This window comes from Oncorhynchus keta, chromosome 8 (genome assembly GCF_023373465.1).
Source record: "Oncorhynchus keta strain PuntledgeMale-10-30-2019 chromosome 8, Oket_V2, whole genome shotgun sequence".
NCBI lineage: Eukaryota > Metazoa > Chordata > Actinopteri > Salmoniformes > Salmonidae > Oncorhynchus > Oncorhynchus keta.
In genome coordinates, this window is record NC_068428.1 from 36,922,334 (window position 1) to 36,937,046 (window position 14,713).

General features: G+C 47.4%; 1 protein-coding gene across 13 annotated transcripts in view; it reads left to right on the forward strand.

The window, feature by feature from the left end:
* LOC118387150 (gephyrin-like) overlaps positions 1-14,713 on the forward strand; it is a 266,961-nt gene that overhangs the window by 157,895 nt on the left and 94,353 nt on the right. For 7 of the 13 annotated variants that reach the window (XM_052524120.1, XM_052524123.1, XM_052524127.1 and 4 more), the window contains exon 9: positions 9,477-9,518. The exons of the other annotated variants lie outside the window; for them this stretch is intronic. In XM_052524120.1, coding sequence (XP_052380080.1) covers positions 9,477-9,518 — 42 coding nt within the window. The remainder of the gene's footprint in view (positions 1-9,476; positions 9,519-14,713) is intronic. 13 annotated transcript variants of the gene reach the window in all.

The window sequence follows — 14,713 nt, forward strand, 5'->3', positions numbered from 1 at the left end:
CACATTCACACATGCACACATGCACACATGCACACATGCACACATGCACACATTCACACATGCACACACGCACACGCACACATGCACACACGCACATATTCACACATACACACTTATACACTTATACATTCTGTATGCACACACAGCACACACACTGTTAGCACACGGTGCGGCAGGTAGCCTAGTGGTCAGAGTGTTGGACTCGTAACCTGATGGTTGCAAGATCAAATCCCCGAGCTGACAAGGTAAAAATCTGTCATTCTGCCCCTGAACAAGGCAGAATAACCCACTGTTCCTAGGCCGGTAATTTATTTTAATTTTAAACACACACATAACACTGTATACACATTCATGCATATACACACACATGCACATTGTCCAATGCGATCTCTACAGTGTTGTTGGGTGGACATCACTAGCATCACTCGGACTCAAACACTGCTACATTCTTATTTATAAGGCCATTTCAGGAAAACTGCTTCTCTTCTAGATGGAAACACATTCAAGCTCCGATCTCAATCTTGTTTTATGCTAACAGTCCCAAACATGGAAAACGCTCCTTCTGTTACTCAGCCCCCTGGTGTTTGGAATTCCCTCCAAGCCAACCTACAACCCCAGGACCTGGTGTCCCTGGAGGAGGTCGAAGGACAAATAGATGAACAGGTTGTTGAGACATGTTGCTGTTTCTAGTTGTCACCCGATGTCACTAGTTTGTGTTGCCTTATGTAAGGAAGCATATTGTTTTTACTTCACACACACACACACACACACACACACACACACACACACACACACACACACACACACACACACACACACACACATACACACACACTGTGTGTTTGCTGTTGTATTTGTGCGGTGGCCAGTGTCTTCTGTCTGTGTTGTTTTGCCTTACATTGTTGTTGTTTTTGTCATCCCAGCTCCCGTCACCACAGGAGCCTTTTTGCCGTCATTGTAATAAGAATTAGTTCTTATTGGTTAAATAAAAATATGCTGTATTCACACACATACACCCACACATCACACATATTACATACACCCACACATCACACATATTACATACACCCACACATCACACATATTACATACACCCACACATCACACATATTACATACACCCACACATCACACACATCACACACATCACACACACATCCATACACATCACACACACATACACACACACATCACACACACATCACACACACATCACACACACATCCACACACATCACACACATCACACATACATCACACACATCACACACACATCCATACACATCACACACACATCACACACACATCACACACACATCACACATACACACACACATCCACACACATCCACACACATCACACACACATCACATCACACACATCACACACATCACACACATCACACACATCACACACATCACACACACATCACACACACATCACACACACATCACACACACATCACACACACATCACACACACATCACACACACATCACACACACATCATCACATCACACATCACACACACATCACACACACATCACACACATCACACACACATCCACACACATCCACACACATCACACACACATCACACACACATCACACACATCACACATCACATCACACACATCCACACACATCCATCCACATATCACCATAGTAGGCACATCAGCACACATCTTCCTAGTATGTAACACACTGTACTCACGTGTTGCTACGTCACACACACATCACACATCCATACACATCACTGTACTGGGTGTAGGCTAGATCAGCCTCCTTCAGCACTTCACTGTACTGGGTGTTGCTACGTAGCCTTGAACAGCACTTCACTGTACTGGGTGTTGCTACGTAGCCTTGAACAGCACTTCACTGTACTGGGTGTTGCTACGTAGCCTTGAACAGCACTTCACTGTACTGGGTGTTGCTACGTAGCCTTGAACAGCACTTCACTGTACTGGGTGTTGCTACGTAGCCTTGAACAGCACTTCACTGTACTGGGTGTTGCTACGTAGCCTTGAACAGCACTTCACTGTACTGGGTGTTGCTACGTAGCCTTGAACAGCACTTCACTGTACTGGGTGTTGCTACGTAGCCTTGAACAGCACTTCACTGTACTGGGTGTTGCTACGTAGCCTTGAACAGCACCTCACTGTACTGGATGTTGCTACGTAGCCTTGAACAGCACTTCACTGTACTGGGTGTTGCTACGTAGCCTTGAACAGCACTTCACTGTACTGGGTGTTGCTACGTAGCCTTGAACAGCACTTCACTGTACTGGGTGTTGCTAAATAGCCTTGAACAGCACTTCACTGTACTGGGTGTTGCTAAATAGCCTTGAACAGCACTTCACTGTACTGGGTGTTGCTAAATAGCCTTGAACAGCACCTCACTGTACTGGGTGTTGCTACGTAGCCTTGAACAGCACTTCACTGTACTGGGTGTTGCTACGTAGCCTTGAACAGCACTTCACTGTACTGGGTGTTGCTACGTAGCCTTGAACAGCACTTCACTGTACTGGGTGTTGCTACGTAGCCTTGAACAGCACTTCACTGTACTGGGTGTTGCTACGTAGCCTTGAACAGCACTTCACTGTACTGGGTGTTGCTACGTAGCCTTGAACAGCACTTCACTGTACTGGGTGTTGCTACGTAGCCTTGAACAGAACTTCACTGTACTGGGTGTTGCTACGTAGCCTTGAACAGCACTTCACTGTACTGGGTGTTGCTACGTAGCCTTGAACAGCACTTCACTGTACTGGGTGTTGCTACGTAGCCTTGAACAGCACTTCACTGTACTGGGTGTTGCTACGTAGCCTTGAACAGCACTTCACTGTACTGGGTGTTGCTACGTAGCCTTGAACAGCACTTCACTGTACTGGGTGTTGCTACGTAGCCTTGAACAGCACTTCACTGTACTGGGTGTTGCTACGTAGCCTTGAACAGAACTTCACTGTACTGGGTGTTGCTACGTAGCCTTGAACAGCACTTCACTGTACTGGGTGTTGCTACGTAGCCTTGAACAGCACTTCACTGTACTGGGTGTTGCTACGTAGCCTTGAACAGCACTTCACTGTACTGGGTGTTGCTACGTAGCCTTGAACAGCACTTCACTGTACTGGGTGTTGCTACGTAGCCTTGAACAGCACTTCACTGTACTGGGTGTTGCTACGTAGCCTTGAACAGCACTTCACTGTACTGGGTGTTGCTACGTAGCCTTGAACAGCACTTCACTGTACTGGGTGTTGCTACGTAGCCTTGAACAGCACTTCACTGTACTGGGTGTTGCTACGTAGCCTTGAACAGCACTTCACTGTACTGGGTGTTGCTACGTAGCCTTGAACAGCACTTCACTGTACTGGGTGTTGCTACGTAGCCTTGAACAGCACTTCACTGTACTGGGTGTTGCTACGTTGCCTTGAACAGCACTTCACTGTACTAGGTGTTGCTACGTAGCCTTGAACAGCACTTCACTGTACTAGGTGTTGCTACGTAGCCTTGAACAGCACTTCACTGTACTGGGTGTTGCTACGTAGCCTTGAACAGCACTTCACTGTACTGGGTGTTGCTACGTAGCCTTGAACAGCACTTCACTGTACTAGGTGTTGCTACGTAGCCTTGAACAGCACTTCACTGTACTGGGTGTTGCTACGTAGCCTTGAACAGCACCTCACTGTACTGGGTGTTGCTACGTAGCCTTGAACAGCACTTCACTGTACTGGGTGTTGCTACGTAGCCTTGAACAGCACTTCACTGTACTGGGTGTTGCTACGTAGCCTTGAACAGCACTTCACTGTACTGGGTGTTGCTACGTAGCCTTGAACAGCACTTCACTGTACTGGGTGTTGCTACGTAGCCTTGAACAGCACTTCACTGTACTAGGTGTTGCTACGTAGCCTTGAACAGCACTTCACTGTACTGGGTGTTGCTACGTAGCCTTGAACAGCACTTCACTGTACTGGGTGTTGCTACGTAGCCTTGAACAGCACTTCACTGTACTGGGTGTTGCTACGTAGCCTTGAACAGCACCTCACTGTACTGGGTGTTGCTACGTAGCCTTGAACAGCACTTCACTGTACTGGGTGTTGCTACGTAGCCTTGAACAGCACTTCACTGTACTGGGTGTTGCTACGTAGCCTTGAACAGCACTTCACTGTACTGGGTGTTGCTACGTAGCCTTGAACAGCACTTCACTGTACTGGGTGTTGCTACGTAGCCTTGAACAGCACTTCACTGTACTGGGTGTTGCTACGTAGCCTTGAACAGCACTTCACTGTACTGGGTGTTGCTACGTAGCCTTGAACAGCACTTCACTGTACTAGGTGTTGCTATGTTGCCTTGAAAAGCGCTTCACTCTACTGCAGTCGTTGCTACGTAGCCTTGAACAGCGATACACTGTCCGTACAGTAGTGTCTGTAGGATAGATCTCTCTCTATGTTGTGGGTGTAGTCCAATGATTGCGGTCGTTGCTACAGTGGCTGTGTAAAGTGGATAAGTCTGTTCAGTATTATATCTGTCTGTGTATGCCGGTGATCCTTTCTAGCTCAGTTGCTCAGCAGAAGCTCAAACAGGAATTACCCATGACGCTCTCCGTAGAGAAATGGTCTTCTGAATCGGAGGCTTTGCTACAGGACTGCTTTGCTAGGACTGACTGGAATATGTTCCTGGACTGCTTTGACAGTGTCGACGAGCTAACCACCTCTGTCACCTGCTTCATTAAGAAATGCATCGCCGACGTTGTCCCCAACAGTTAAGGTTCACTGCTTTCCCAATCAAAAGCCCTGGATTAACACTGAGGTTGGCGCTAGGGCTACAGTCATTACCGGTTAGACCCAGCCGTGACCTGCCCAATTCAATGCATTTTCTGCATGCTTCGACAAAAAACAACACCAAGCCGTGCATAAGGGCCCCCACCAACCCAAAGGACTGGATGATCTCGCTCTCCGAAACCGACGTGAGTAAGGTTTTTGAATCAGGCCAACGCTCGCATGGCCACGGAGTGTTCTCAGAGCGCGCACAGAACAGCTTGTAGGCATATTTACGGTTAATTTCATCCTTTCCTTGTCCCATTCTGTAATCCCCACGTCTCAAACTGACCACCATCATTCCTATTCCCAAGAACTCTGAGGCTACCTGCCACAATGACTACCGCCCTGTAGAACTTACATCTGTAATCATGAAGCCTAGAAAGGCTGGTTATGGCACACATCAACTCCATCATCCCAGACACATTAGATCAGTGGTCACCAACCAGTCAATCTTCAAGGCATTCCTAGTCGATCACCAAACATTTCTGTAGAAAAGCCAATGATCAAAGCTTGCTCTCCTTTTATTTTTATTTTTTGCTGTTGGCGGTAGGTGCAGTTAATTCAGAATCGCTGCGAATCGGGGAAGCGAAGTGTTCATATTTTCATCCATTTAATTTGTCTAAAAAGACAAAATCTTCCCCAGTGGACCTGGAGAACTCTAGCTAAATTGAGTTTGCCTACTGCTGGCCAATCGGATAGCTCAAATCACCGTGCCTACGAGCTTTCACGACCCCAGCCACAGTAAAGTTTCATTCTAGCCTACGTAATATTTCATCATTTTTTAAAACCAAGACTACAGATAGACTGTCCAAGACTACAGCAAAGAGCTGATGTTTTAAAGAGTGAGTTCATGTTTAAGTTAATTTTAGCACTGTCAACACTGTTTTTATTCAAATCTATTACAAAACATAAAAGGCGATTCCCCCTACTTCCGCTCGCTCTGCAGCTGCAATGAATGAGTAGCTATGTGTATGGATAGCCCTGCATTTGTATTATCATAAGCGTTGTATCTATTTTAATATTGAGGAAAATATAACTTTCTCTGGTTGTAGGAACAACATGAGTTTGTGCATGAGGCAGATGCGGTGCGACTCGAGTTGCACCATCAGGTGGAAGCCTGTGTCCCCTGTCTCTGGTCAGTCTCACCAGAGGAAAGGAAGGAGAGAGCAGGTGGAAGCCTGTGTCCCCAGTCTCTGGTCAGTCTCACCGGAGGAAAGGAAGGAGAGAGCAGGTGGAAGCCTGTGTCCCCTGTCTCTGGTCAGTCTCACCAGAGGAAAGGAAGGAGAGAGCAGGTGGAAGCCTGTGTCCCCTGTCTCTGGTCAGTCTCACCAGAGGAAAGGAGGGAGAGAGCAGGGACCATCAGAAACAAACTCGCTGCTGTCTCCAACCCTCCACTGAGTGTAATGCCATGTTGAAAGCAACTGGGAACTCGTAAATCTCTGACTTCCGACTTCAGTCCATTCAAGACAACTGGGAACTCTGAGGAAATCCAACTCGGAATTCCAACTCGGAAACTCTGGCATCTTTCTAGAATTCTGTCTTTCTGAACTGAAGATCATTGATGTCATGATTTGACCTCATTATTTGTTTTGTTCCCAGTTGTCTTGAAAGCAACATAAGTCAGATGCAGGTACCATCAGTTCAGTAAATTAAACATTTAATTCCTATGAAGTGTTGAATGTAATGTAATGTGTATAGTACATTGTTGTCCGTCCTTGGTTGGTGAGCCGTGATGACGAGAGTAAAAGCTTCTCTTTTGTCTCGGCTGGGTGATTGGAGTCCCAGCAGTCTGTTTGGCTCGGCGTCCCGTTCTGAGGCCCAGCGGTCTGTTTGGCTCGGCGTACCGCTCTGAGGCCCAGCGGTCTGTTTGGCTCGGTGTCCCGCTCGGAGGCCCAGCGGTCTGTTTGGCTCGGTGTCCCGCTCGGAGGCCCAGCGGTCTGTTTGGCTCGGCATCCCAGCGGTCTGTTTGGCTCGGCATCCCAGCGGTCTGTTTGGCTCGGAGTCCCAGCGGTCTGTTTGGCTCGGCGTCCCGTTCTGAGGCCCAGGGGTCTGTTTGGCTCGGTGTCCCGCTCGGAGTCCCAGCGGTCTGTTGGGCTCGGCGTCCCAGCGGTCTGTTTGGCTCGGCGTCCCAGCGGTCTGTTTGGCTCGGCGTCCCAGCGGTCTGTTTGGCTCGGCGTCCCAGCGGTCTGTTTGGCTCGGCGTCCCAGCGGTCTGTTTGGCTCTGCGTCCCAGCGGTCTGTTTGGCTCGGCGTCCCAGCGGTCTGTTTGGCTCGGAGTCCCAGCGTTCTATTTGGCTCGGCGTCCATCACATCCACTCCCATTGCTTATACTACAGAGTATATAAGGATAGAAGGGTCTGAGGCCTACAGGTTACCATCATCTACAGATCAAACAGGGTTAGAATGGTCTGAGGCCTACAGGTTACCATCATCTACAGATCAAACAGGGTTAGAATGGTCTGAGGCCTACAGGTTACCATCATCTACAGATCAAACAGGGTTAGAATGGTCTGAGGCCTACAGGTTACCATCATCTACAGATCAAACAGGGTTAGAATGGTCTGAGGCCTACAGGTTACCATCATCTACAGATCAAACAGGGTTAGACAGTTATGGGGCCTGCAGGTTACCATCATCTACAGATCAAACAGGGTTAGAATGGTCTGAGGCCTACAGGTTACCATCATCTACAGATCAAACAGGGTTAGACAGTTATGGGGCCTGCAGGTTACCATCATCTACAGATCAAACAGGGTTAGAATGGTCTGAGGCCTACAGGTTACCATCATCTACAGATCAAACAGGGTTAGAATGGTCTGAGGCCTGCAGGTTACCATCATCTACAGATCAAACAGGGTTAGAATGGTCTGAGGCCTACAGGTTACCATCATCTACAGATCAAACAGGGTTAGAATGGTCTGAGGCCTGCAGGTTACCATCATCTACAGATCAAACAGGGTTAGAATGGTCTGAGGCCTACGGGTTACCATCATCTACAGATCAAACAGGGTTAGAATGGTCTGAAGCCTACAGGTTACCATCATCTACAGATTACACAGGGTTAGAATGGTCTGAGGCCTACAGGTTACCATCATCTACAGATCAAACAGGGTTAGAATGGTCTTAGGCCTACGGGTTACCATAGTCTACAGATCAAACAGGGTTAAAATGGTCTGAGGCCTACAGGTTACCATCATCTACAGATCAAACAGGGTTAGACAGTTATGGGGCCTACGGGTTACCATCATCTACAGATCAAACAGGGTTAGAATGGTCTGAGGCCTACGGGTTACCATCATCTACAGATCAAACAGGGTTAGAATGGTCTGAGGCCTACAGGTTACCATCATCTACAGATCAAACAGGGTTAGAAGGGTCTGAGGCCTACAGGTTACCATCATCTACAGATCAAACAGGGTTAGAATGGTCTGAGGCCTACAGGTTACCATCATCTACAGATCAAACAGGGTTAGACAGTTATGGGGCCTACGGGTTACCATCATCTACAGATCAAACAGGGTTAGAATGGTCTGAGGCCTACAGGTTACCATCATCTACAGATCAAACAGGGTTAGAATGGTCTGAGGCCTACAGGTTACCATCATCTACAGATCAAACAGGGTTAGAATGGTCTGAGGCCTACGGGTTACCATCATCTACAGATCAAACAGGGTTAGAATGGTCTGAGGCCTACAGGTTACCATCATCTACAGATCAAACAGGGTTAGAATGGTCTGAGGCCTACGGGTTACCATCATCTACAGATCAAACAGGGTTAGAATGGTCTGAGGCCTACAGGTTACCATCATCTACAGATCACACAGGGTTAGACAGTTATGGGGCCTACGGGTTACCATCATCTACAGATCAAACAGGGTTAGAATGGTCTGAGGCCTACAGGTTACCATCATCTACAGATCAAACAGGGTTAGACAGTTATGGGGCCTACGGGTTACCATCATCTACAGATCAAACAGGGTTAGAATGGTCTGAGGCCTACAGGTTACCATCATCTACAGATCAAACAGGGTTAGAATGGTCTGAGGCCTACAGGTTACCATCATCTACAGATCACACAGGGTTAGACAGTTATGGGGCCTACGGGTTACCATCATCTACAGATCAAACATGGTTAGACAGTTATGGGGGTGTTAATATGATGTGTTAATATGATGGTTTGTGTTATGTTTTCTATGTACAGCATCTTTCCCACAGTTAGTAAAGGTTTTGATGCTTTGCTTGGGTCATTCACTTACACACACACACACACACACACACACACGTGTCATAATGCCCTTGACCCTCGGCTTCGCTGGCTTACCTGGGACAGACACACTGATGCTGCGTTCATGTGTTACTCAGAACTGGGAAACTCGTAAATGTCTAACAGGGAAACGGAGTACAACAACGCTATCCGAGTAACACTTGGAAGGCCATTTTGTATTGTTTTGGACTTCAGAAGCTCCAGGTCTGGATGCGTCTGATTACTTCTGATCATTCTGATAGCACATGAACACAGCATGAGACACAGAGTGGTGGGCCTCCTGACGGACAGGGGTACTGTCTGTCTCACAGTCTGTCTGTCTGGCTATGTTAACCCTGTTCTCTTCTCCCCTCCTCCTCTTCCTCCTCCTTCTCCTCCTCTTCCTTCTGTCTCGTGGCACCAGGCGCGGCTCCCCTCCTGTTCATCCACCCTAAGCATTGCTGAGGTACTCCTGCATGACTTCTAATGCATCGCCATGGCCACCGTCGTCATGGCATTGTCATGGCTTCAGTGACCACGGCCCCCTCCTCCTCTTTCACCTGGCATGCTTGCTCACCCCCCACACACACACACACACACACACACACACACACACACACACAGAACCACTTGGGGTCATCACCGCACCATCCAATCCACACATTCTTACTGACATGTGATTTTAAGTACAGTGTTAGAGTTGAAACATCATGGTAGTCAGATGTTGATTGTACCCACAGTGCATTGCTCCACCCCTCAGCTGGTTTTGAGCTTGGCTTGGTCCACCTCCATCTCTAACAGGCACCTCTCCTGTGGTTGACACTAGTATTGATTTAACTATTACGTAAGGAGATTTACAATTGGGATGGAATATGGTGTCCATCTCCAATAGATGGGCAGTGGAAGGACACTTCCACCCTGTCAGTAGATTTCCTCTTAGCAACTATTTAGAAAAGCCAGGGAAACGCTGGACACTAAGGGCTCTGATGCAATAGGCGAGAGTGGGGTAAGTTGAGCCAAAACGGTAAGTTGAGCCACCCCCCTTACATTAATGACTTGTTGCAAATCGAATCAGTTTTCCACATTGATTCAACGTCATCACATTATTACACTACTCAAAAAAATAAAGGGAACACTTAACCAACACAATGTAACTCCAAGTCAATCACACTTCTGTGAAATCAAACTGTCCACTTAGGAAGCAACACTGATTGACAATAAATGTCACATGCTGTTGTGCAAATGGAATAGACAACAGGTGGAAATTATAGACATTCAGCAAGACACCCCCAATAAAGGAGTGGTTCTGCAGGTGGTGACCACAGACCACTTCTCAGTTCCTATGCTTCCTGGCTGATGTTTTGGTCACTTTTGAATGCTGGCGGTGCTTTCACTCTAATGGTAGCATGAGACTGAGTCTACAACCCACACAAGTGGCTCAGGTAGTGCAGCTCATCCAGGATGGCACATCACTGCGAGCTGTGGCAAGAAGGTTTGCTGTGTCTGTCAGCGTAGTGTCCAGAGCATGGAGGCGCTACCAGGAGTCAGGCCAGTACATCAGGAGATGTGGAGGAGGCCGTAGGAGGGCAACAACCCAGCAGCAGGACCGCTACCTCCACCTTTGTGCAAGGAGGAGCAGGAGGAGCACTGCCAGAGCCCTGCAAAATTACCTCCAGCAGGCCACAAATGTGCATGTGTCTGCTCAAACGGTCAGAAACAGACTCTGTGAGGGTGGTATGAGGGCCTGACGTCCACAGGTGGGGGTTGTGCTTACAGCCCAACACCGTGCAGGACGTTTTTCATTTGCCAGGTGGCATTTCTTTGGGGGCGCACAGCCCTCCATGTGCTCGCCAGAGGTGGCCTGACTGCCATTAGGTACCGAGATGAGATCCTCAGACCCATTGTGAGACCATATGCTGGTGCGGGTTCCTCCTAATGCAAGACAATGCTAGACCTCATGTGGCTGGAGTGTGTCAGCAGTTCCTGCAAGAGGAAGGCATTGATGCTATGGACTGGCCCGTCCGTTCCCCAGACCTGAATCCAATTGAGCACATCTGGGACATCATGTCTCGCTCCATCCACCAACGCCACATTGCACCACAGACTGTCCAGTAGTTGGCGGATGCTTTAGTCCAGATCTGGGAGGAGATCCCTCAGGAGACCACCCGCCACCTCATCAGGAGCATGCCCAGGCGTTGTAGGGAGGTCATACAGGCACGTGGAGGCCACACACACTACTGAGCCTCATTTGGACTTGTTTTAAGAACATTACATCAAAGTTGGATCAGCCTGTAGTGTGGTTTTCCACTTTAATTTTGAGTGTGACTCCAAATCCAGACCTCCATGGGTTGATACATTTGATTTCCATTGATAATTTGTGTGATTTTGTTGTCAGCACATACAACTATGTAAAGAAAAAAGTATTTAATAATAATATTTCATTCATTCAGATCTAGGATGTGTTATTTTAGTGTTCCCTTTATATTTTTGAGCAGTGTATTTATTTGTTGAAATGACGCGTAAACAATGTTGATTCAACCAAGCACTAGAGAGAAAATAGACCTTTTATCCACCAGTACACCAACACACACACAGCCAATATCACTGTCCTTCACTCACTAACACACTCACTAACACACTCACTAACTCACTCACTAACTCACTCACTAACACTAACTCACTCACTAACACTCTCACTAACTCACTCACTCACTAACTCACTAACTAACACTCTCTCTCCACTCACTAACAAGTCTCTCACTCCTCCACTCACTAACACTAAGTCTCTCTCCTCCACTCACTAACTCACTCACTAACACTAACTCACTCTCACTCACTAACTCACTCACTAACACTCTCTCTCCTCCACTCACTAACACTAAGTCTCACTAACTCACTAACACTAAGTCTCTCTCTCACTCACTAACACTAAGTCTCTCTCCTCCACTCACTAACACTAACTCTCTCTCACTACTACACTAAGTCTCTCTCCTCCACTCACTAACACTAACTCTCTCCTCCACTAACTCCTCTCACTAACACTAAGTCTCTCTCCTCCACTCACTAACACTAAGTCTCTCTCCTCCACTCACTAACACTAAGTCTCTCTCCTCCACTCACTAACACTAAGTCTCTCTCCTCCACTCACTAACACTAAGTCTCTCTCCTCCACTCACTAACACTAAGTCTCTCTCCTCCACTCACTAACACTAAGTCTCTCTCCTCCACTCACTAACACTAAGTCTCTCTCCTCCACTCACTAACACTAAGTCTCTCTCCTCCACTCACTAACACTAAGTCTCTCTCTCCTCCTCTCACTAACACTAAGTCTCTCTCCTCCACTCACTAACACTAAGTCTCTCTCTCCTCCACTAACACTCACTAACACTAAGTCTCCTCCACACTAAGTCTCTCTCCTCCACTCACTAACACTAAGTCTCTCTCCTCCACTCACTAACACTAAGTCTCTCTCCTCCACTCACTAACACTAAGTCTCTCTCCTCCACTCACTAACACTAAGTCTCTCTCCTCCACTCACTAACACTAAGTCTCTCTCCTCCACTCACTAACACTAAGTCTCTCTCCTCCACTCACTAACACTAAGTCTCTCTCCTCCTACTCACTAACACTAAGTCTCTCTCCTCCACTCACTAACACTAAGTCTCTCTCCTCCACTCACTAACACTAAGTCTCTCTCCTCCACTCACTAACACTAAGTCTCTCTCCTCCACTCACTAACACTAAGTCTCTCTCCTCCACTCACTAACACTAAGTCTCTCTCTCTCTCCTCCACTCACTAACACTAAGTCTCTCTCCTCCACTCACTAACACTAAGTCTCTCTCCTCCACTCACTAACACTAAGTCTCTCTCCTCCACTCACTAACACTAAGTCTCTCTCCTCCACTCACTAACACTAAGTCTCTCTCCTCCACTCACTAACACTAAGTCTCTCTCCTCCACTCACTAACACTAAGTCTCTCTCCTCCACTCACTAACACTAAGTCTCTCTCCTCCACTCACTAACACTAAGTCTCTCTCCACTCTCCACTCACTAACACTAAGTCTCTCTCCTCCACTCACTAACACTAAGTCTCTCTCCTCCACTCACTAACACTAAGTCTCTCTCCTCCACTCACTAACACTAAGTCTCTCTCCTCCACTCACTAACACTAAGTCTCTCTCCTCCACTCACACTAACACTAAGTCTCTCTCCTCCACTCACTAACACTAAGTCTCTCTCCTCCACTCACTAACACTAAGTCTCTCTCCTCCACTCACTAACACTAAGTCTCTCTCCTCCACTCACTAACACTAAGTCTCTCTCCTCCACTCACTAACACTAAGTCTCTCTCCTCCACTCACTAACACTAAGTCTCTCTCCTCCACTCACTAACACTAAGTCTCTCTCCTCCACTCACTAACACTAAGTCTCACTAACACTAAGTCTCTCTCCTCCACTCACTAACACTAAGTCTCTCTCCTCCTCTCACTAACACTAAGTCTCTCTCCTCCACTCACTAACACTAAGTCTCTCTCTCCACTCACTAACACTAAGTCTCTCTCCTCCACTCACTAACACTAAGTCTCTCTCCTCCACTCACTAACACTAAGTCTCTCTCCTCCACTCACTAACACTAAGTCTCTCTCCTCCACTCACTACTAACACTAAGTCTCTCTCCTCCACTCACTAACACTAAGTCTCTCTCCTCTCCTAACACTCACTAACACTAAGTCTCTCTCCTCCACTCACTAACACTAAGTCTCTCTCCTCCACTCACTAACACTAAGTCTCTCTCCTCCACTCACTAACACTAAGTCTCTCTCCTCCACTCACTAACACTAAGTCTCTCTCCTCCACTCACTAACACTAAGTCTCTCTCCTCCTCTCACTAACACTAAGTCTCTCTCCTCCACTCACTAACACTAAGTCTCTCTCCTCCACTCACTAACACTAAGTCTCTCTCCTCCACTCACTAACACTAAGTCTCTCTCCTCCACTCACTAACACTAAGTCTCTCTCCTCCACTCACTAACACTAAGTCTCTCTCCTCCACTCACTAACACTAAGTCTCTCTCCTCCACTCACTAACACTAAGTCTCTCTCCTCCACTCACTAACACTAACACTAAGTCAAGTCTCTCTCCTCCACTCACTAACACTAAGTCTCTCTCCTCCACTCACTAACACTAAGTCTCTCTCCTCCACTCACTAACACTAAGTCTCTCTCCTCCACTCACTAACACTAAGTCTCTCTCCTCCTCTCACTAACACTAAGTCTCTCTCCTCCTCTCACTAACACTAAGTCTCTCTCCTCCACTCACTAACACTAAGTCTCTCTCCTCCACTCACTAACACTAAGTCTCTCTCCTCCACTCACTAACACTAAGTCTCTCTCCTCCACTCACTAACACTAAGTCTCTCTCCTCCACTCACTAACACTAAGTCTCTCTCCTCCTCTCACTAACACTAAGTCTCTCTCCTCCTCTCACTAACACTAAGTCTCTCTCCTCCACTCACTAACACTAAGTCTCTCTCCTCCACTCACTAACACTAAGTCTCTCTCCTCCACTCACTAACACTAAGTCTCTCTCCTCCACTCACTAACACTAAGTCTCTCTCCTCCACTCACTAACACTAAGTCTCTCTCCTCCACTCACTAA